The sequence below is a fragment of the Rhinolophus sinicus genome, linkage group LG05, assembly GCF_036562045.2.
Source record: "Rhinolophus sinicus isolate RSC01 linkage group LG05, ASM3656204v1, whole genome shotgun sequence".
Taxonomy (NCBI): Eukaryota; Metazoa; Chordata; class Mammalia; order Chiroptera; family Rhinolophidae; genus Rhinolophus; species Rhinolophus sinicus.
Genome location: NC_133755.1, coordinates 138,381,199 through 138,404,736, shown reverse-complemented (window position 1 = coordinate 138,404,736; position 23,538 = coordinate 138,381,199). Strand labels below are relative to the sequence as shown.

Genomic DNA, 23,538 nt, shown 5'->3' with positions numbered 1-23,538 from the left:
TCTATATTTCTAAAATTCTTTATTATTAAACTGTAGGTAAATAATAAAAATGTTTCATCAGACACTAACCATTATATTTGAAAAAGTATAAAAGAATTTGCTTTCATATTAAATTATTAGTCTATGTAATTAGTCGATTTGGGTCTATGTAACCATTTCCTTAGCTTATATTAGTGCTGATTCCAAATAGTTTTTATTAATTCCATTTCACAGCACTCATGCTGTGATAAAGTACTCACAAGTTCTAGTGGGCTGAGACGTGCTCTAGAGATGGGCCTGGGATCAGATGGTTCAAAACTGGACGCATGGAGGCTAGCACAGGAGATGGAACACAAGTGTTACTTTGTGAAGAATCGTTTCTTTTATTTCTAGTATATGTGAGTTAACTCTATTCCAAGACAAAAGCATTCGATGCATAAGCCTTGAAAAATGTAATTTTTTAAAAATTAAGCCATTGAAAACTTATGACATTTTATTAATAAGTCATTTCATTGTTTTTAGGATTAAAAGTACTGAATCATGAAAAGAAATGTATATAGTCATTTTTTTTTTTTTTTTAAAGCTTTGGTCATATCCCTTTATTAAGTTGGCATGATAACCACTGCAAACCAACTTCTTGGACCCAAGGTCTGGAATTATCCTTAGGAATCTTGAACAGATAGAAGAGGTATAATTAGAAGTCAAACTTTAAAAAGCAACTATCCTTAAATAGAATTAAGGGAAAATGTCATCTGGTGGCTTACATATCTGAGCGTACAGGCAAGAGAAATGTCATATACCTGAAGGAGGAAGGGGGTCTATTTTCTGGAGTCCTTGAAGACGCAGGTCCGAATAGCTTTCTTTGGTCTTCCCGCGGTGTGAACGGTCTTTGGGTCCTAATTGTTCTCAATGCATTTCGTGCTTCACTTATGATTTCCGCACTGGTCTTCGGCTTGGCCACTGAAGGTCGATAAAACAGATCCAGCTTTTCTAACTTTTTATCATTTGGAGACAGCATCTTTCCTTTTAAAGTAAAATGTTCTTCAGGTAGACACCACACCCTGCAACTATATGGTGCAAAATATCAATTATTTTCATCCAGTAGTTTAGAAAGAAAGGAGTACTTAAACCCACCCATTTATGCTGAAATCATTCCTCTATATTAAACTTGAAAAAATGATGAACAAGTTTTAATTAAAAATCTACCAGGCAGTTACAGTTAGAAGATTAGGATGGGACAAGAGCTTTCAAAGATATAGGCTGATGTGCACAGTTATGAATATATGTGATTGAGGCAAATGATGCACAGGGTAGAGACTGAGAATGAAAGCTAAACCTGAAGAGAAAGAGGACAAGTCATAAAAGACTGACTAGGAGAAAACCATCTCATATCCTCCAATCTATTAAAAAAAAAAAAAAAACTGCAGGAGGGTGGGGTTCCACTAAATTTTTAACTGAAGTTTCCTTTCCTTTCCTACTGCCCTCCACACAAAATGCTAGTATAAGGTTAAATTTAGACAGGGGGCCTATTTCCAAACTGTATTTGCTTTTATAAATGTAGTCTGTAAACTCAGAGAAAGGTTCAGCCCCACATTGGCCCATAATATACTTGAATTAATTGATTCAAATCATCTTCAATTTGTGATAGTATCCTAGATAAACAAATACCAATTATCAATATCAAATGATCCTTGCTCAGGCCACCTCCCTCAGTCAAAGAGTTAAAATCATACACAAGGGCCCGGAGAAGGCAGATCCTTCATAAACGAGGGTGTGTTCCATGGAGGCCTGGTTAACTTGGCAAGACACCTCTGACAGCTCGAAACTTTACAACAGTCAAAGTTTTTAAAACTTGATTCTAATTAGTATATGGTATTAGGTGTTCATTAAGGAAAAAAAACCCTCAAAACTCTAATCCCCTGAAAATGTGATATCTCTAGGGAGACAGAGGTCTGGAAATTATTCATATATTTCAGTTGCCCAATTTTAGAATAACTTCTGTAAAAAAGAAAAAAAACCAAAACTGTGACATGCCCAAGGAAACTAAAAAGACTCCATTTCCATGAATAGAATCAACAGGTGATTTCTTAGACAAATACAAGAGAATTTACTATGTTATGATGCTACATATTAAGCTGTTACATAACGACAGACAACAAGAATATTTATTTAATTCCACCCAGACCCCACCCTAAGAGTTTTAAAGAAAAGAGTATGATGAAAACTACAAACAACATGCCATTTCTTTCATATGGAAAGGCCAGGTGTTGAGGTAAAACAGTAAAAATTTACTAGATAAGCAATACTATTCTAGGAATTTTTGATAGAAGAGTTAAAATTTAAGCAAGGTTTCCAGAATTACTATATACATTAAAACAACTAACAAAAACTATGGCAGATGTGGTATATTTTACTTCTAATATGATGTGACTGGTTCTTTATTTAAAAAATATTCAATGCTAATTATTAACATATACATAAAGTATTTTCTACATATATTATTTTCAGATGAATAATATAAACATCTAAGTTAATTGGCCATGACAGGTTTGTTTGTTTTTAAAACGCCCACTGCAGTAAGAAATTATACCACTTAGTGAGAGAAGCTTCAGTACAATGAACAAGTTTTTTTCCAGAACTCAAATTAGGTTTGCAACTCTCTCAGCCCCACAGGGCACTAATAAGTCTAGCAAAGTCCAAAGGTGATGTGGCAAACCTAATAAAGAGAGAAAGGGCTTGGGATGAGTAATAATGGATCAGTATTCCTGATTAAGGCTCTTCCTGGCTGTATTTTATTTTGCATTGAAAACTATACTCTTTCATAGAGTAATGAAGCAGGAACTCAGGTCAAACTCTAGGAATTCTGTAAATGATTTGAGTATACGGGAATTTAGACTGATCAAATACTGGTGTCAACAATGTAAAGAATGGGCTTAAAAATCTTTTTGTAAATTTTTACCACAAATTCCACACAATGTTCTCTCTCCACTTTCCTCTCTCTTCCCCCCAAATCTCACTTTAACAGTTATATTGTGAGAAATTGTTTTAATAGTGCAAGATACACAGTTAATCTGTTATTATATTAATATATTATGAACTAAATGAAAATGGAAATGTTCAATGATATAAGTGAACTGAGTTGGAAGTGGTTTCCCTTTTTGGGGGGGTGGGAGGATTTTTTCTTCATATCTGTTAAATTGATGGTTTTTGCCAACTTATTAAACAATCAATCAGAGTTGGAAAGCTTGTCTAGTAGTTACAGTAAAGTATACCTGAACCATGACACAATAGTATCACAGATATTTTAACTTTACAAAAATTCTCCTGACAACTGGAACAAATCCATTCAGCTAGAATTGATTAACTATTTCCTATGTGCAAAGTTGGATCTCTGGGAACACAGACAGAAATAAATTCTGTCTTCACTTTCAGGCAAGAAGGACCACTAATGCTAGTTAAACATTTACTTTAATACCAAGCACTATGTTAAGTACTCTTGAGTAGAGCATCTCAATTAATCCCCACAACGAGTCTGTGAAAGAGACAGTCTTAAAGCAATAGCAACAAATGCTATGACATATGCCAAGAGATGATACTCAAACTATTACCCGCTAGATGTAGGGGTAGGAAGTGGGGTATTCAGAAGCCTCCGGGCTGCAGCTATTTACACACCAATATAGAGACATGCCAGTATTTTCACAACTGGAGGGGCCTTCTTGGTGTGTGCGAGCTGAGTATCAGCTCTGCTTGTACCCAGATGATTTCAATGCAAGGTAGAAACTGATGGAGGCAGTTAAACAAAATAAACTACCATGTGACTACAAAAAGGGAAGGGATTTATGATTGGGAGGTGTCAAACAAGTAGACTTCCTGGAGGAGGTGATGCTTGAGATGGGATCTGGAAAATTGGGCTGAATTTGAGCAAGTGGCAATGGCTGATATTGGGGCTGGAGTAGAGAAGGAATTTCCAGCAAAGTCAATGAGTGAGCCAAGGCAAAGCGTCAAGAACATACAGGATGCGTGTTGGACAAGAAGGACCTCTGAAAATGAAGACTGGAGTTGGTCCAGAGAGAGAACTGAATGGCAGGCCAAGAAATTAAATAAAAGCTGATGAGAAAATTAAAAGATTTGGGGACATGATGTGATCTGGCAGGGATGGGCAGGATGGAAAGGAGGGAAACGACTAAAAAGGACAAAGTCAGGCAGTTCTTCTATAACGGTCCCACTACCTCTTAGAGGTTTTCATGAAAGCTTTCCTGGACATGCCTGTCCCACCCTTCCAGCCTGTTAGGTGGCTCTCCCCTGTCCCCCACAATGCCCCCAGTTGGTCTCTCAGTACACCCTCCCACTGTGCTAGAAATGCCTGTGTACCTGGTGTTGCCCACTAGACTCTGAGCCCCAGTTCTTCACGTGAGGCACGGCTGAAGATCAACACTTGTGTAATCACTAGATTCCATTTTCAAATACAAACCTGAGCTAGGAAATATCCAAATGAAGTCTGCATAGCGTCTTTAATTGGAGACATTCATGACAGTGGATTAGGAAAGCATATACCGTGTTTCCCCAAAAATAAGACCTAGCTGGACCATCAGCTCTAATGCATCTTTTGGAGCAATAATTAATATAAGACCATGTCTTATATTATATTATGTTAGATAAAACCCAGTCTTATAGTAAAATAAGGTATTATATTAATTATTGCTCCAGAGACGTCATCAAAATGGCGGCGTGAGGTGAGCCTCTGGAAATCTCCCCTGGAATTTACAACAAATTGAACAACTATAACTCCACAAAGGACTCCCTGCGCAGCAGACAGGCAAGATGAAGAGGCCCACTATTGAACTCAACTAAAGGGGGGCAAATTGCGTGAGCTGGGGAGGAGGGAAGGGAGAAGTGTGGTGATGGAGCCGTGCAGGCGCAGGATGCAGACGTAGCTCAGTGCTCCGAGCTCGCTGCTTCCCGGAACCACCGCAGCTGCGGGAGAGGGAAGGACTCGGACTGCTAGGGCTCCGCTTATGGCCCACAGGGCTGAGGGGGCAGCATATAACACGGCTGAACCCAATGCTCATGGCAGAGACCTTGGAGAAAAGACTGAGGGAAGAAGGCCGAAAACGGTGGTTTAAGCCCTCACTGCCGAGCAGAGAACAGAAGCCTTAGGCACTGAGACTAGCCGCCCCCTCCCTCCCCTCCCAGAGCTCGCCCCGCCCCCACCTGCCCGGTGCTAGAAGTGGAAGAGTAGCAGTGTCACATCAAAAGAACAGAATATTTGCAGTTCTGAAAACTGTGGTCCGCAGACACAGATTTACAGCCCAACTAGTTCCGGCAAAGGGGAGGGAGCTGTGGAAACAGGACTGGCTGTGGTGGTGGTCGCCGCCATTGCTCTGGGCCACCTCTTACAACTCACCCCACCCGTGTCCGCACCTATCTGAGTGGATCCCTGCAGGAGTAAACAGAACTGCTGAAACACACGGGCTCTGAATCTGGTGCAGGAAAAGCTTTGGAACTTCAAAAGCTCTCCGCATCCCCACAGGGACACGGTGCCCTATGAACCAGGCAAATTGTTAACAGAGGAGAAGCCTGCCTTCCAGGGAATCCCCCCATTGTGTGAGAAGCTGGAATAGTGCAGAGAAAACATAACACTACAGTGTGAAAGAGGAAAAAAGGCTGCAGTTGGACAGAAAATAAAACATTCTACAAATACATACTGGAAAACAAAACAAAGACCTCTTCCTAACAACCTGTTGCAGAACCCACTCCTGTAGATGTCTAGGAAGAGAAATAACAAATCATTAATTGCCGTGAATAACCAAGGCAACCAGACAGCTCAGAAAGAAAGTGAAAAGTCTCCAGAAAATGAACTTAAACATATAGAAATATGTGACTTAAATGACAGAGAATTCAAGATTGCAGTTTTGAAAAAACTCCACGAGATGCAAGAAAACACAGAAAGGCAGTTTAATGAACTCAGAAACACAATCAAAGAACAACATGAACATTTTACGAAAGAGATTGAAATTTTTAAAAAGAACCGAACAGAATTTCTGGAGATTAAGAACTCAATAGAAGAAATTAAGAATGAAATAGCCAGCTTAGGTAGTAGGGTTGACCAGATGGAGGAAAGAATCAGTGACATCGAAGCTAGAAACCTGGAAATGATACGGATGAAGACGAAAGAGACTTGAGACTTAAAAGAAATGAAAGAACTCTACAAGAACTTTCTGACTCCATCAGAAAGAGCAATATAAGAATAATGGGCATACCAGAAACAGAAGAAAGGAGAAGGGAACAGATAGAATATTCAAACAAATAGTCAATGAGAACTTCCCAAACTTGTGGAAAGAACTGGATCCTCGAATCCAAGAAGCAAATAGAACACCTAATTACCTCAACCCCAACAGGCCTTCTCCAAGGCACATTGTATTGAAGCTGTCAAAAATCAACGACAAAGAAAGAATCCTCAAGGCAGCCAGGGAAAAGAAGACGGTAACCTACAAAGGAAAGCCCATTAGATTATCATCAGATTTTTCAGCAGAAACTCTACAAGCCAGGAGGGAGTGGAACCAAATATTCAAACTATTGAAAGAGAGAAATTATGAGCCAAGAATAATATATCCTGCAAAATATCCTTTAGATAAGAAGGAGGAATAAAGACCTTTCCAGACATCCAGAAGGGAAAATTCTAATACACAACCTGCTCTACAAGAAATACTAAAGGAGGCTATTTGATCACCATCAACAGGGAAAATTTGTGGCAACCAAAACATAAAAAGGGGGAGAGTAAATGCCTGAACTGGAAAATGGGAATGGAGAAAGTAAGCGTGCTGAAGAAAATGGAATACTCTAAATATCAAACTTCCTTTTACATAAACTTAAGGGTAACCACTCAAAAAAAAATCCAGAACTGAAATATATACTGTAATAAAAGAAGAAACAGAGGGAAACATCATAGAATACCACCACACAGAAATAATAGACAACAACAAAAAGGCAAAGAACCAATGGAGACACAGTCTTACCAGAAAACTAAAGATAGAATGACAGGAAACCCTCACATATCAATAATCACCCTAAATGTAAATGGACTGAACTCACCAATAAAAAGGCACAGAGTAGCAGATTGGATCAAAAAACTAAACCCAACCATATGCTGTCTCCAAGAGACACATCTCAGCTACAAGGACAAGCATAGACTCAAAGTGAAAGGGTGGAAATTGACACTCCAAGCAAATGGTATCCAGAGAAAATCAGGTGTAGCCATAATGATATCAGATGAAACAGACTTCAGGATAAAAAAGGTAACAAGAGACAAAGATGGACATTTCATAATGGTAAAGGGGACTATACAACAAGAAGACATAACAGTCCATATTTATGCCCCCAATCAGGGAGCACTGAAATATACCAAGCAACTACTAACAGAACTAAAGGGAGAAATTGACCAAAACACAATTATACTAGGGGACCTAAATACATCATTGACAGCTATCGATAGATCATCCAAACAAAATAAATAATGAAATAGCAGCCCTAAATGACATATTAGATGAAATGGACATAATCAACATTTATAGAGCACTTCATCCTAAAACATGACTATACATTTTTTTCTAGTGTACATGGAACATTCTCAAGGATAGATATATTGGGACATAAAACTAACCTCAGCAAATTTAAGAAGACTGAAATCATACCAAGCATATTCTCTGATCACAAGGCTTTGAAATTGGGTATCAACTGCAAAAAGAAAGCAGAAAAAAGCCACAAATACATGGAGATTAAACAACATACTTTTAAAGAACGACTGGGTCAAAGAAGAAATTAGAGGAGAGATCAACAGATACATAGAAACAAATGAGAATGAAAACACATCCTACCAAAATTTTGGGGATGCAGCAAAAGCAGTTTTAAGAGGGAAATTTATATCATTACAGGCCTATCTCAAGAAACAAGAAAAATCCCAAATAAATAACCTCATGTTACACCTTAAAGAACTAGAAAAAGGAGAACAAATGAAACCCAAGGTCAGCAGAAGAAAGGAAATAATAAAAATCAGAGCAGAACTAAATGAAATAGAGAACAAAAAGACAATAGAAAAAATTAATGTGAGCTGGTTCTTTGAAAAGATTAACAAAATTGACAAACCCTTGACTAGGCTCACTAAGATAAAAAGAGAGAAGGTACTAATAAACAAAATCAGAAATGAAAAAGGGGAAGTTATCAAGGACACCACAGAAATACAAAGGATCATCCAAAAATACTATGAAGGCCTATATGCAACCAAATTCAATAACCTAGAAGAAATGGACAAGTTCTTAGAAACATATAGCCTCCCTAGGCTGAACCATGAAGAACTGGAAAATCTAAACAGACTGACCACCAGTAACAAAATTGAATCAGTCATCCAAAACCATCCCTAAAGCTAAAGTCCAGGACCTGATGGCTTCACTAGTGAATTCTACCAAACCTTCAAAGAGGATCTAATACCAATCCTGCTCAAACTCTTCCAAAAAATTGAAGAAGAGACAGTACTCCCTAACTCATTTTATGAGGCCAACATTACCCTGATACCAAAACCTGGTAAGGACAACACAAAAAAAGAAAACTACAGACCAATATCTCTGATGAATACAGATGCAAAAATCCTAAACAAAATTCTAGCAAATCGAATGCAACAATGCATTAAAAAGATTATTCATCACGACCAAGTGGGGTTCATCCCAGGGGCACAAGGATGGTTCAACATACGCAAATCCATCAATGTGATACATCACATAAACAAAATAAAGGACAAAAATCATATGATTATATCAATTGATGCAGAAAAAGCATTTGACAAGATACAACATCCATTTATGATTAAAACACTTAATAAAATAGGTATAGAAGGAAAATACCTTAACATAATAAAGGCCATATATGACAAACCCTCAGCTAATCTCATAATTAACAGTGAAAAACTGAAGCCCTTTGCTCTATGTTCAGGAACAAGACAGGGCTGTCCCCTATCACCTCTGCTTTTCAGCATAGTGTTGGAAGTTCTGGCCAGAGCAATCAGGCAAGAGAAAGAAATAAAAGGCACCCAAATTGGGGATGAAAAAGTTAAATTGTCACTCTTTGCAGATGACATGATGTTATATATAGAAAATCCTAAAGACGCCACCAAAAAGCTATTAGAAACAATCAACGAATACAGTAAAATTGCCGGCTACAAAATCAACGTACAAAAGTCCATTGCATTCCTATATACTAACAATGAAATCTCAGAAAAAGAAATTTAAAAAAATTCCTTTTCCAATTGCAGCAAAAAGAATAAAATACCTAGGAATAAACTTAACCAAGGATGTGAAAGACTTATATGCTGAAAACTATAAGACATTTTTCAAAGAAATTGAAGAAGACACAAAGAAATGGAAAGACATTCCATGCTCATGGATTGGAAGAATCAACATAGTTAAAATGGCCATATTACCCAAAGCAATATACAGATTTAATGCAATCCCCATCAAAATCCCAATGGCATTTTTTAAAGAAATAGAACAAAAAATCATCAGATTTGTTTGGAACCACAAAAGACCCCGAATAGCCAAAGCAATCTTAAGAAAAAAGAACAATACTGGAGGTATCACACTCCCTGACTTTAGCTTGTACTACAGGGCTACAATAATCAAAACAGCATGGTATTGGCAGAAAAACAGACACATAGACCAATGGAATAGAATTGAGAACCCAGAAATAAAACCACATAAATATGGACAGATAATTTTTGACAAAGAAGCAAAAAACATACAATGGAGAAAAAACAGCCTCTTCAATAAATGGTGCTGGGAGAACTGGAAAGCCACGCGCAAAAGAATAAAACTGGACAGCTATCTGTCACCATGTACCAAAATTAATTCAAAATGGATCAAAGACTTAAGCATAAGACCTAAAACAATAAACTGCACAGAAGAAAACATAGGTACTAAACTTATGGACCTTGGGTTCAAAGAGCGTTTTATGAAATTTGACTCCAAAGGCAAGGGAAGTTAAAGCTAAAATAAATGAATGAGACTATATCAAACTTAAAAGCTCTGCACAGCAAAAGAAACCATTGACAAAACAGAGGCAACCAACTGAATGGGAGAAGATTTTTGCAAACAGTTACTCCGATAAGGGGCTAATATCCAAAATATACAAGGAACTCATACAACTCAACAACAAAAAAACAAACAACCCAATTGAAAAATGGGCAGAGGACCTGAAGAGACATTTTTCCAAAGAGGACTTACAAATGGCAAATAGACATATGAAAAAATGCTCTACATCACTAATCATCAGAGAAATGCAAATAAAAAACATAATGAGATATCACCTCACCCCAGCTAGAATGGCTATCATCAACAAGACAAATAGTACCAAGTGTTGGAGAGGCTGTGGAGAAAAAGGAACCCTCATACACTGTTGGTGGGAATGCAGACTGGCGCAGCCACTACGGAAGGCAGTGTGGAGGTTCCTCAAAACATTACGAATAGAATTACCGTATGACCCAGCAATCCCTCTCCTGGGTATCTACCCAAAAAATCTGAAAACATTTACCCATAAAGATACATGTGCTCCAATGTTCATTGCAGCTTTATTTACAGTGGGCAAGACATGAAAACAACCAAAATGTCGTTCGATAGATGAATGGATAAAGAAGTTGTGGTATATATACACAATGGAATACTATTCAGCGGTAAGAAAAGATGAAATAGGACCATTTGTGACAACAGGGATGGATCTTGAGATTATAATGCTAAGCGAAATAAGTCAGACAGAAAAAGCAGAGAACCACATATGATTTCACTGATATGTGGTATATAAACCAAAAGAAGAAAACTAATAAATGAGAAACAAAAACTCAAAGACACAGTTTAGTGGTTACCAGAGGGTAAGAGGGGTGGGGGTGGGAGATGAAGGTAAGGGGATCAAATACATGGTGATGGAAGGAGAACTGACTCTGGGTGGTGAATACACAATGGGATTTATAGAAGATGTAATACAGAATTGTACACCTGAAATCTATGTAACTTTACTAGCAATTGTCACCCCAATAAACTTTAATTAAAAAAAATAATTGCTCCAAAAGAAGCATTAGAGCTGATGGGCCAGCTAGGTCTTATTTTCGGAGAAACACAGTAGGACTTCATTTCAAATGACATCTGATTCTTGAGGCCATGTGGTCATATGAGATCAAATGCAGCCCCCTTTTCCTCTCTTGCCTTCACTTTGAGTCACGGTGCATGGAGTAAAACTTAATAAATGTTGTGATCAGTGGATGAGGTACTGAAAGCCCAAGATACAGGAGTGAGAGTGAAATACAGGTAAGAAATGAGATGAGAACCAGAGAGGTGCCCCAAGAGCAGAAGAACAAATAAGGTTTGGCATCTAAGAGGACAGGAAGGGGGCAAAGGTGACACTGGGTATGCAAACCTAGGGGTAGGAGGGCAAGGGGACCTTTTAAAAGGAAACAAGAGAATTAGGCTTTGGAGGGAAAGAAGAAAGCAGCTGAGTTCCATCTTGCATCACTGTCCTGAGTTTGTTGTCCACAGGACCTCTGGCAGATAAACACCATTGCATTAGGAAATTTGCAACTGGAGACCATTTTACACAAAATATTTCTTACTGGTTGGGGGAAAATTTCTGAGTCATCATTTATAAGTTTATACCTAATTATGAAGACCTGTCTTCACCTCTGCTGCTAATAGTCACCTGAACCAGAGCCTTCTTGTTAAATGCAACACTGCATTATCAAGATGTTTGGAAGAGAGGAAAGGCTGGCCATCTCCATACTCTTTTCCCTGCAGATTAAATACTCAAAGCCCTTACCATGATTTTGAACTACTTTTGTGTTAATATGAGTATCTAAAGAGGCAGTGGTTAAGTGCTTAGATGCTAGAGTAAGGATTCAACTACTCTGACAATTCACAGCTATGTACCTAGGGCAAGACTTCTAACATCTCTAAGCCTCAGTTTCCTCATCTATAAAAAAGGAGTAATAATAGTAATTGCCTCAAAGAATTGTTTTGAGACTTAAATGACATAATTCATGTAAAGTGCTTTGGCATGGTGCCTGGCCCTTAAAAAACGTTAACTACTGTCCAAATGCTACACAATAAGAGGATACAAGAAAAATTTCTCCCATGAATGTAAAACTGCATTTAAAAAAAGAAATGACAAAAGAAAGGGAATGACATTAGTTCAGTGTTTTCATATATTCTATATGTTTTAAAATTTAAATGAGGAGTGTTTTCCTTTATAAAAACATAATTTTAGTAAGTATTTTATTGAATATCAGCTATGCTAAATCAACAAGAAATCAAAATTTAATAGACTCACAAAACAGGATACAAAACAAATAGAAGGGTAATTGCTTTTCTACTAAGTTAAAGTAATTCTAAATCAGGGTGCGATGCAAGACCTGCTGTGATACTCATGGAAATGGATGATAAAAAGCATTATATATACATACGATATATTTTAACTATACTGTTACACGTATACACTTATTTATTTATTAAGGCTCTATCTGTCGCCTAGAAGAGCCCAGACACAATTTGTATTACTTTGGCCGGGTCACTGTCTGCCTAGACAAAGCTCCGTAAGTCTACCATTCTCTCTCCAACAAATATTAATGAATTTCTATTAAACACCACGCACTTGGCTGAATGCTCAGTGTATAGATATAAAGACAGGGCGGCCCAACCCCGAGAGCACGCACAGCACTCTCGTCGCCTCTCTCCCCCATCCGAGGACGGCAAGGAGAGCCGGAGGGGGTCCTCTGTGAACCGGCGGAGGTCGCCTCACCTTCCGCGCGGACAGTGGCTCGCCCATTCCCAACAACGCCCCCTCCTCCACCTGTCCAGGCCAGAGCACAGCACAGCAGCATCTTCACCCTGCCGGCCCGCCAGCTCAGCCAGGCCCGCCATCGTCTCCATGGTAACCGTACACAAACTACCTACCTCGGCCGCTCCGGCCGCCTACTTGCAGAGCCAGGTCGCTGCTGGGCGAACCGGAGGAGCGGGCCAGGGAATGAGCTGGAAGTGGGCGCAGGGAAGGGTGCTTCTGGCCAGATCCAAACCACCTGTGATCAGCGCTGCAGACAGTAACAGCCGCGGAGGTTCAGCTCCTTTTCCAGTTTTCCTGAGGCAGTGGAAGCCGCCCAGCAGAAGGCGGGGCGGGGCCGGGCTGGGCCGGGAGGGGCGGGGCGTTTCTCCGGCGGCTCGGCCACTGGGCCTGCGCCTGTCCCACAACGCATGCGTAGAAATGCCGAGGTGGGAGTGGGAGGGGCCTGGGCAAGGGCTGGAAGCCAGGAACGAGAATCTGGTGGTAAGAGAGAAGTGGAGAGGGCTTCGCGTGCACGGCCCGCGGTGGAAGGCATCTACTTTTAAAATAGCAGTTTACCGAACCACATTTATTGAACCCCTATGAGAGCTCAGCGCCTCTATTAAATAACATTAAGGACGGCTGCTTAGTGCTTAGGGGTTAAAGGATTTACGGGTTCAAGTTGCGACGCTATATAATATCTCGAACACTATAGTTGCTTAATCTCTCAGTCTGTAAAATGGAGGGAAATAGTAGTACCTAGTATCTTGCGGTGATTGCGAAGATTGAATGAGAAAATAGTCGTAAAATGTTATGCACGTGGAATCAACGAAAACTGTTGTTATTATTGAGCCCTTGCATTTGTGCAGCACTTTAGGGTTTACAAAGGGTATTCCACACTATATTATCTCTGAGCATCCCTGCCACTCTGAAGTAGCCAGCTTGAAATCCCCATTCACAGGAGACAAAGGAGGGCCGTGAGGTCTAGTGAGTGACAGTCTAGATTCAAGTCTAGACCTCCCCTGGGCAATAATTTTTCGTTTTTACTGCGTTATCATAGTTGATTGGCAAAAAGGAACCCCATTTACATATTTCTGGTTTAAATTATGTTGTCTCCTATTAGACCCTTGAGCAACACTTTACAGTGTTAAATACAAGTGAGACCATAATCACTCTCTGCTCAGGTTTGCACCACATTTTATAAATATGGGGATTTTTCAGCTGAAGTGTTGTTGTCAACATTGGAAAAATGCCACATCCCTTGGTGCTAAGTATATGGTAAAGAATAATTAGATTGAAAATGCTTTTGAGCACATACTATGTGTTAAGGTATCATGTTAGGTGGGAAATACTACTAACCTGAACTAAAGAAATGTCCATATTCAAAGTACTCAACAGGATTTTACACATAACAGACAATAAATATTTATTAGTTGATTGGATAATTTGGGGGCCTGAAACATAGTATTTGTGTTATTCGGGTTGAAATCTTTTTCCAGTGATTCAACATGAATTATCATCAAGTCCCTTTTACTGGCCACTGGACTCCATTGTGAAAAGGGACCTTTGCCCATTTAATATAAAACCATAACTAGTATTTTGAATTCACAACTTGTGAGTGTGATCAAAATGCAACTTCATTTTCCCCCAGATGGAAAGTTGGTTAGAGTTCTTGTATTTTCTGCTCACTTTTAGAAAACTGATAGTCCTATAGTGACTAACTCTCAACCACAGCTTCATTCCAAAATTAGAATGTTGGGTACAAGACAAATGTATCAAACTTCATGTGACAGTAATGCTTAGGCTGTCTCTCCCCAGTTCCAGCTTAAGGTCTGTAGTTGACTTTCCCAGCAGGGAAGCAGTGGCATAGGCTCACCACTCCCCCATTACTAGTGGCTACTTAAGACCACCTACCATGGGTGGAGGTGGGCAGGAGGAAGTGGGGAGAGGAGAAGCCAGGAGCCCTTCCTGGAGTTGATTGGCTTTGAGTGTGCTGTGCCAGGCCTATGGTTAAAGCAACTGATGTGGGTCTTTCCTGGGATGCAGCACTATTCTACTCCTTCCCTGCCCTAGAAATCCAGGGTTCAATCTAGCCCCTTTAAATGGGTCCCAAGATGACCTTATATTTTGTCCAAGGGAAACCCCACACATATCTTGCCCCAGAATTCTGAGAGTGTAGGCTGATCCCCAGGCAGCCCCCTCCATGCTGTCATTCGGAGCGTTAGCTTTCCCAGGAGTGTGTAGGCCACTCCCTGCAGTCTCTGGCAGCCCCCTTGGGAAGCCCCTCTCAGTGGGTTTGAGATGGAAATAGCTTCTCTCCAAAGATATGTCCTATTATATCCTTCCACTTCATTCTGACTCCTTATGATTAGCCTCAGGCCCTCAGGTCCAAGGAGTCTGTATGTTTCTTTGTAACTTGCAGTGCAGAGACTTTGCCTCACCCTCACTTTGGATCTGATGATTATACAATTACCATCACAGTTGAAACTTCAGTTTAAACACCTGTTGTACAGCCAGTTACTAACTATGGTCTTGCACCCTAGGATCTTGGTCTAAAATAGACCTAATAAGTACACTACTGGAACCTGAATCTAGCCAGCTCAGTCAGCCAGGAAATGTCTGACAGCCAAGTTGGAACAATTGAAAAGAATGACAAGGGCAGAAATATAGGAAGCAATTATTTAAAGCACTAAAGCTGCCCAGTTTACTTCACTGAAGGACACGATGTGGGAAAATATTGAAGCTATCGTAGTGGTGGCCTATTATATTGACTTGGTTGTTCCTCCATGGTTACCTAATGGCTATTTGACAGAATTTGATATAGTTAAGCTTGTAAGTGTAATTATTTCAGAAACAAAATTGTTGACATTTCTTATACCTTCGGGAAATTAAATAGGAAAACAAAGTATTAATTGTAAGTAGCTGACATTTATAAAGCACTTAACAGTTTCCAAATTGCCTTCATTTGGAGGATTTCATTTGTATTGTTTTGTTTGGAGTTTACAATAAGCTTGAGAGGTAGTTAATTCAGGGATTGTTATCTCAATTTGAGACTGAAAAAAAACTGAGGTTTAGAGAGGACAAGTGATCTGCCCACAATCACGCAGGTGGTACAGTGATCTGAGACCCGGTGTTTTTGATGCCCAAGGCCAGTGTGCCGTCTGCCATTGTACATGTACAAATACAGTTTTTCAGAAAGAGACCTCTCGTTCACAGCATTGAAAGGTACGTCCTAGACCACTGAACCTGTTAAAATAGTCTCTGAATTTCCTCCCCTGGCTTATCTCGGGGTACATCCTGTGTGGGGCTACGAGGATCAGGAAGAACTTAAGAATCTTTACATTCTCTTGAAAATGCCTTGAGTTAAGGTGAGAATTATACAGATGGTAGAATGGGTAATAACATGATCTTACACACTCTAAGATGCAAAAATGCAACAAAATGGTGAACTCATGGACACTTTTATGCACATGCTCTCCCAGTGGATTTTATAGTCTATATTACAGTTTATATCACACAAACACCTCATATTTAATATCCATAGTTTATCTTGATTTATATATTAGATATATTGTTGAAAAGATACAGTTTAAATAAATACTTCTTCAGTGCTCACAACTTCCCCAATGATTTTTATGACCATAGCAGAGACGTGACTCACAGAGGAAAAAAAATGCTTCTGGCATAGAAAAACAATCACCAATTTAGAATTCTAATTCTCACTTGAAGACGCTTCCTGCTTTTGTAAATATGGGATCTCGGTCCTTTAATTATATTTATCACATAATCCCTGCAAGGAGTTCATCAAATTGATAGCCTATGAAATCTTTGCATAAAAAAGGCACAAGTATGTTAAAATGCAACGTGGTGGAAATTTACAATGCAATGAAAATTAACTAACTTCCTGGAACTGGATAGACATAAGACTATGGAAGAGTCCTAAAACTGATTAGCTGAAAAAGATTACATGAAAATTCTCTATTTAATGGCGCTCATCGGTTACCTGTGCACCTTAAGTATTACTTTACCTGTAAACGCTTTATCCCTACAACAAACACCTCCACCACCCTGGGCCTCGATTCTCCATGAGTAGTCAAGTGTTGCTAGGGAAGCTGATGAATGAGGGTCCACTTAATTACCAGTTGATTACAAAGAGTCTCTAACTACCTGGTATTTCATTGGTGGGGAGAGGGTTCTAGTTTTCAGGGACTGTCAACAGGAGTCTTAACTATGAATTGCTTCATCATAAACAACTCCCAAGGTACCTCCTGTATGTGGAAAGAGACGATTAAAACCCTATTCCTTGTCAAGTTCACATGTGAGACATTACTAAGTGAGCATGCTTGCATCTTTTGGAAGATGTTGGCTGCAAACAACAGAATACTCCATCAAAAGTAGCTTAAATACCAAGGACATTTATTGTTTTGTTTAACAATAAATCTCCAAGTGGGCTGTTACAGGGTTGGTCCTGCTGCTCATGGATGGCCTTAAAGAGTGTCAGTCATGCCTCCCCACGTGGTCACAAGATGGCTGTGGCAGCAGAGCTGTGCATCCTTACATGACAGTATTTCAAAGCAGGGGAGACAGAGGAGGGGCAGGGCCCTCTCCATATACATCTTTTTATAGGGGAAAGGAAAAAATTTCCCAGAAGCCCCTCAGCTGTGTTCTCCTTACATCTCATTGGCTAGAACTGTGACACAATGCCCAGTCCCTGCCAGAGATGAATGGGATTACTATTACTATGATTGATTTAGATCAATCAAGTTTCACCCCCTGGGGTTTGGGGGAGGAGCCCATCTTCTCAGAGCACACCTAAAATCAAACTGGACTCTGTTCAGCTGAGAGGCAGGCAATGGCTATTGGGTAAATGCTGATGATGCTTGCCACAGGGGTCTGAGTGAACTAATGAACACTGTCTCCTGACATTCAAGAGACTTTGAAGGTTGCTTGTTCTGACTAGAACAGGGGAACCAAAAGAGTAATGCTGAGGCAGCGTGCTCTAGTTTGGTGCTAACTGCTGACCTGAGGCCATGGTCCCTGGTTTCACTTCTGATCAGTCATGCCTGCCATTAGAATCATCCAGAGAGCTTCAAAAACTGTCTCTGTCCAGCACTCACCTAGATGTTCTGATTCAGTTGTGGAGGAGGGGCACGCAGGGGAATGGGTTCAGTGTTTTTTAGAGCTGGGAAAATGCTATAATGTGCAGCATCCAGCCTAGGGAACCCCAACCCTAGTGAAGGCCAGAGCTCCCCACTCTGAGGGACTCAGCCAGGACCTAACAGGGAACAGAGATGTAAAAAGAATCCCTGGCTTTCAGAGCAGAAGGAATAGAGACGACTCTAATTATGCACGACCCAGGCATGAGTCTCAGACTCATGGTGCTGTCCTCGATGTCCCTCCTTCCTGTTCCCTTGCCACCTTGGGCACTTTTGGTATCTACTGTCCAACTCATCCTCCTCCTGCTCCAAGTCCCCCCTGTATCAGCAACCAAAGTGACTGTCACAGATCCCAGTCTTGGATGTGTCCATCCTGCTTACAAGCTCTCATGTCTGCCCGCCGACCACCTAATTCCAGGTCCTGTCTGAGCTGTACTACCCTAGCCTGGACTTCTAGCTTATTAAAATAACTGGGTTTTACTTGGGCTTTGTGACAGCCCCTGTGCTAAGTGCTTTGATGACTCTAAATTAGTAAAGTTTTCAACCCTAAAGTATTACTATCATTTTCATTTTGCACCCAAGGAAATTGAGGTTTAGTTTCTTCAGTTGCCCAGGTAAAATTGGTGAATCTAGGATTCAAACCCAGCTGGTTTGACTCGGGAGGTCATGCTCCTCCACACACCATGTGCTCAGCCAAACTGACTATTGCCATTCCCTGGATAATCCCTGCATCTCCCCACCTCTGTGCCTTGGCTTTTAGGGCGTTGGTCCCTCACCCTGAGAAAGCCTGGACACTCAGCAAGGATGTTTATGTAGTCCTGGGAGGATTGCAAGGAGGAACTTACCATGGAGGACTCCCCAGGGCAGACAAAGAAGATGAAATGTGTCGACCCCTTCCCTCCTGCCTCCTGTTTTCCATTGGTCAAGTTCATGGTGGATCTAGTCGAGACATTTTTGTAGCTTTCTGTACAATGTCCTGTGGTCCAGGAAGAAGAGCAGAAATAGTATGAATGAGGATGACCAGGACCGGGGATGGCCCAGAGGATAAAGCCCGAAGGGGCAGACTATAGGCCCTAGGTTGATGGGAGGGGAGGGTGCGCTGGTCTGTGAGGTTTGGGAGAGGCTGGGGGACAGAGGCTGCACGAAAGCCTACAGCAGGTGAGGTGGTTTGCAGGAGGGCAGTGAGAGTGTATTATGATAGAAAGACATCTGGATTGGAAGTCAGGAGACCTTAACTCACATGCTGCTTCTGCCACTCTAACTGTGTGCCTGGGAGTATGTCAATTAATAGCTGTAATTGTGAGATGTGGAGGTTGGACTAAATGACCCTCAATATATAACCAAGCTCTAGAATTCTATGGGAGAATGATGTTGAAAGAGAGGAGGCTGAGGGTTAGAGATTTTGGAGGTGGCTCAGTTGTAAGAGCCAGATAATGAGGTTCCAGGTGTGGCCTGGCTGGCCACGGCCCTGGAGAGAGTCAGGATGGTCGGAGATTGAAGAAAGCCTGAGGAAGCACTGATAGAGAGAGGACAGCGGGAGAGAAGAACCTGACCCATCCGTAGTTTGTTCCTCAAGACTCCTGTGCTGTGCTGATAACACCTGTGTACAGGTGCAACCCCATAGAACTGGGCAGCCCTGGGGGGCTGTGACGCCCAGGGCTTGAGGCTCCAGGAGAGACAGGCCTTCTGGTTCTCTTGGTGATGACAACAGTGAGTTACCTGGACAAGGATCCCCTAACTAACCTGGAGACCTGTGGGGTTAGAGAGGGCGTCCAGGCTACTTAGTTTGCCACTTCTGGGGGCTCTCAAATCCAGTTTTGTTTTGTTTTTAAACAATATACTTATGTACTGTTGAGTGATCGGGAAATATAGAGTCCAGCTTCAGATTTAAATATTCAGACAAAAGGAATCCTAGCAGGTCCCAAATCTAACTGAAAGTGTCTGTCTGGACTTCTAATACCAATATCTTTAAGAGCTAAAGATGTTCAGCACACATGTTCACTGGGGTTAGAATAGTCATACAATTCTTTATGCTAGTCAGATAAGTGTATTACATAAATAGGGTGTGCAGTATTTTCTACCAAGGGTGTAAAATAGGGACAAAAATTTAAAAGCTCATGATAATCCCTTGTACACTTTTCTTCTTCGGAGCTCAGGACATTTCACACTTCATAGAACTACATACACATACGTACATGTGAAGCAGAGGGAATCTGAATATGGTGATGGGTTGTATCAGTGTCACTCTCCTGGCTGTGATATTGTGCTATGTAGTTCTGCAAGATGTCACCACTGGGGAAACTGGGCCAAGTGTATGCGGGTCTTCCCAAGCCCTCTCTATATTATTTCTTATAACTGCATGGATATCGACAATGAACTCAAAATAAAAAGTTTAAAATAATCCACTTCACTCTCTCACTTCCTATTTCATTTCTGCAAGGGTCATAGATGAAAAGCTGTGATACAAACAGAGAGGAAATATCGGTTGAGAAATAAACAGGATGATTATCCTATGACACAGTCTGGATCAAACAATCTCTGTTTGAAACTTGAAAACCAGTGGCCTGGCCTTAGCTAACCAAGAAAAGTAAATTTCAGCACTGAAATCCTCACTGAAATTATTCTTTCTTGGCTTTTTCTAAGTTCACACCCTAAGATCATTAAACAGTATGTCAATCACAGTTCTTTTTAAAAAAAAAAAAAAAAAGAAATTATTTTGTTTTTCAAAATAAATTTTTAGCTTTATTGTGGTATAATTGACTTATATATATATTTTAATTTCAATGTCACAGTTCTTATTAGGGTATGGAAATAAACAGAAAGTTCTCCATTTTTTCAACCCTAAGAGAAGGAATTCTTGCCTTAGACAGCAGAGTTCAAAGCAGCTCATTTTCTATCATGAGTAGAGAACCCCTCCCCCCCTTGCAGACCCCTGCTGCTCTCTGCCCATTGGCTGCAGCTGTTACAGGGCCCCTACTGATCCTACCTCCCCTGCCTTCTAATTAAGCTGCAGGGGCCAAGCCCCCAGCCAGCCATGATGTGCCACCTCCTATTTCAGCCTAGCACCCACATTATAAACCTCTGCCAGGCTTTGCACTGAGTGGCTTAAGTTCTTAAGAAGCTATGTGACTGCATCTTGTACCAACTGGTCTCCTAGGACAGCTCCAGATGCTGCACACTGCAGTTCTCCAGCCAGGACCCCCCAGGAGGTCATGACTGGCTGTGAGGAAAGCTCATTGAACCCCCCAGTACTCAGTCAGTACGGGAGTCCTATGCCGAGATACAGAGAGCCCTTGCTTTCAAGAACCTTCCCAAGAAGAAAGAGTCATACCTCTGTAGGAAGTTTGAAAAGATATCCCAAACCATCTCTCTTTTTGGTTATTGGGTTCCTCTCCCCCCCACACACACACACTGTATAGTATACTGTTTGTTCATTTGGGTCACAGACAGGAGAACCTGGAGAAGCGAATGGAAATGCTAAGCTAGATGGACTGGTAAGCACCTGAGAGCAGAGACCTTGTCCCTCTTGCTCCCTTGTGGGTATCCTCCATACGATGATGGTAGCAGGAACGTATAGCCAGATATTCAATGAATACTTGTTAAATAAATGAACAAATGGATGTGGGCTTGAGAACGTGCTAGTCAGGGTCAAGGTTTCATAATGTGTAACCCTGACCAGGCAGAATGACTTCCCATCGACTGTCACCCCCAGGCCCCTCTAGCCTCCTCCCACCCGTCCCTGCCAGTTATTTCTGGGAGTGCTTGTGGCTGTGCCATCTCACCTGTGCTCGGATCAAGTCAGCTCACCTCCCCTACTCCCAACATCTCAACGGCCCCTTGCTGCCTGAGCTGTAGGAGCCCTTCCTTCAAGAGAGTGTGGTTCTGCCATCTTCCCCACTGGTGCCTCCCTGGGGTGTCGCAGGCTCTCCTGATTCTATGTATTATGTGTCTCTGAGCCCTAAGGCAGCACTACTTCTATCCAGAGTCTCACAGAGCCATTCGCAAAGCACCTTGGGCTTCTCATCTGTACCTCTGCAAGGGGCTCTCAATGCTAGTTCACAGGCCTGGCTAAAAGTCAGCCCCTCGTCCATCCCTCTCATTTTCTTGTCTCTCCATTTCTTCCTCTGGGTACCGACAAACACCTTTCTTTTCTGTCAGCACAAGCCAAAGCTCTTCTGCAAATCAACTCCTGCAAACAGGCACCTACAGGGGTCACCAGCCTCCCAGATCCATAGCCAGCAGAGGTCTGGTATGAACTGTGCAGGAAAGAGCCCTGCGCTCCCGGCCGGGGCCAAGGTCAAGCCTCCTGTCTCTCCCCCAATGACTTGGAAACATGGGAGAAATCACAGGAGATCCTTGGGCCTCAGTTTCTGGGTCTGTGAAATAAAGTGGGTTCTAGCAGCCTATGGTACCGCGAGATAGTTGAGAGAGAAGCAAAGGAAGACAAGAGGCCCAGGAAGGCAACCCATGGTGGGAAATCAAAGGTTAGCCAGGAAAGGCATGTCAGGGAGCATTCCTCCCATGGCACTGGGCGGAAACAGCCCACCCAGAAGCTAACGAGAGTAGCTTGTGTAGCAAGGGCAGAGGTTAAAAGATACCTCTTAGGAAGGGTCACCTCTTCGGTTCCAGGAGCTTCTAAGGGTTAAAGAGCAGATGCGGCTCTTTTGCACCTTCATACAAGATGGCGGGCCACACTCAGACTTTCATTTTCTTTTGTTGCTTGTGATTTTAGTATTATATCTGAGAATCCATTGCCAAATCCAAGGTCGTGAAGACTTCCTTTTGTTTTCTTCTAAGAGTTTTACAGTTTTAGCTCTTACATTTAGAAGTCTTTGATCCATTTTGAGTTAATTCTTGTATATGGTATAATGCTAATGGTCAAACGTCATTCTTTTGCATGTGGCTCTCCAGTTGTCCCAGCTGATGAAGAGGGGAGAGAGACAATTTTTTTTGTGTGCAATACATTGTATCACTTAAATGTCCTTGGATCCATTGTCAGGAGAACCTGAGTAGAGCTTTTCAGGAAAAGGGGCTATAAGATCCTGAGGGTGTGAACTTATCAGCGAGTGACTGCATGGTGTTTGTTGTGAAAGCAAAGCCCGCTCCTCGTCACCCAGACCAGCTTCGGCAGACACCTGACACTGGCATAGGGTGGGAGCAGTCGGGAAGACGTAGGTGGCTTTGGGGCAGCAACAAGGTCAAAGCATATGGAGGCAGCAGCAATAGTAGCCTGAGGCCACCAGGGGGCAGAGCAGAGGAGGGTACCAAGAGGGAGCACATTGAATGGCCACCATAGTGCTTGTTTGATCCAGAGGGGTCTCTGCTAGGGGAAGAAAGGACTGAGAGGACATGGGTTACAGCATTTCCAGTGGTGCGCACTGGGATCCAAAAACTATTCTTGTTACTTTTTGCTTGTCCTCCCCCAGGAGGGCAGGGCCTGGAAAACAAAAGTTACAATTAATTTCCCTTTTCAAAATGCAGTTCAAAACAGAACATTGTGCTTTCCAGGACCCTGGCTTTCTGTGAAAAATTTTATACTGGCATTCAAAATTAAGCCACG

At 41.4% G+C, this 23,538-nt stretch overlaps 1 protein-coding gene across 5 annotated transcripts in view; it reads right to left on the bottom strand.

Moving 5' to 3' along the window:
• Positions 1-18,917, bottom strand: part of ARMC2 (armadillo repeat containing 2) — a 122,121-nt gene extending 103,204 nt beyond the window's left edge. For 3 of the 5 annotated variants that reach the window (XR_012496711.1, XM_019735070.2, XM_074333373.1), the window contains exons 1-3: positions 12,805-12,925; positions 780-1,046; positions 240-312 (exon numbers count right to left, since the gene is read on the bottom strand). Coding sequence is in view for 3 of the 5 variants with exons in the window: in XM_019735070.2 (XP_019590629.2) it covers positions 240-312; positions 780-997 (291 nt within the window). In the remaining 2 variants the exon portion in view is untranslated. Of the gene's footprint in view, positions 1-239; positions 313-779; positions 1,047-12,804; positions 12,926-12,959; positions 13,321-18,823 lie in introns of those variants that run through there. The other 2 variants (XM_019735069.2, XM_074333376.1) reach the window with 2 other exon arrangements.
• Between the last annotated feature and the right edge of the window lie 4,621 nt (positions 18,918-23,538).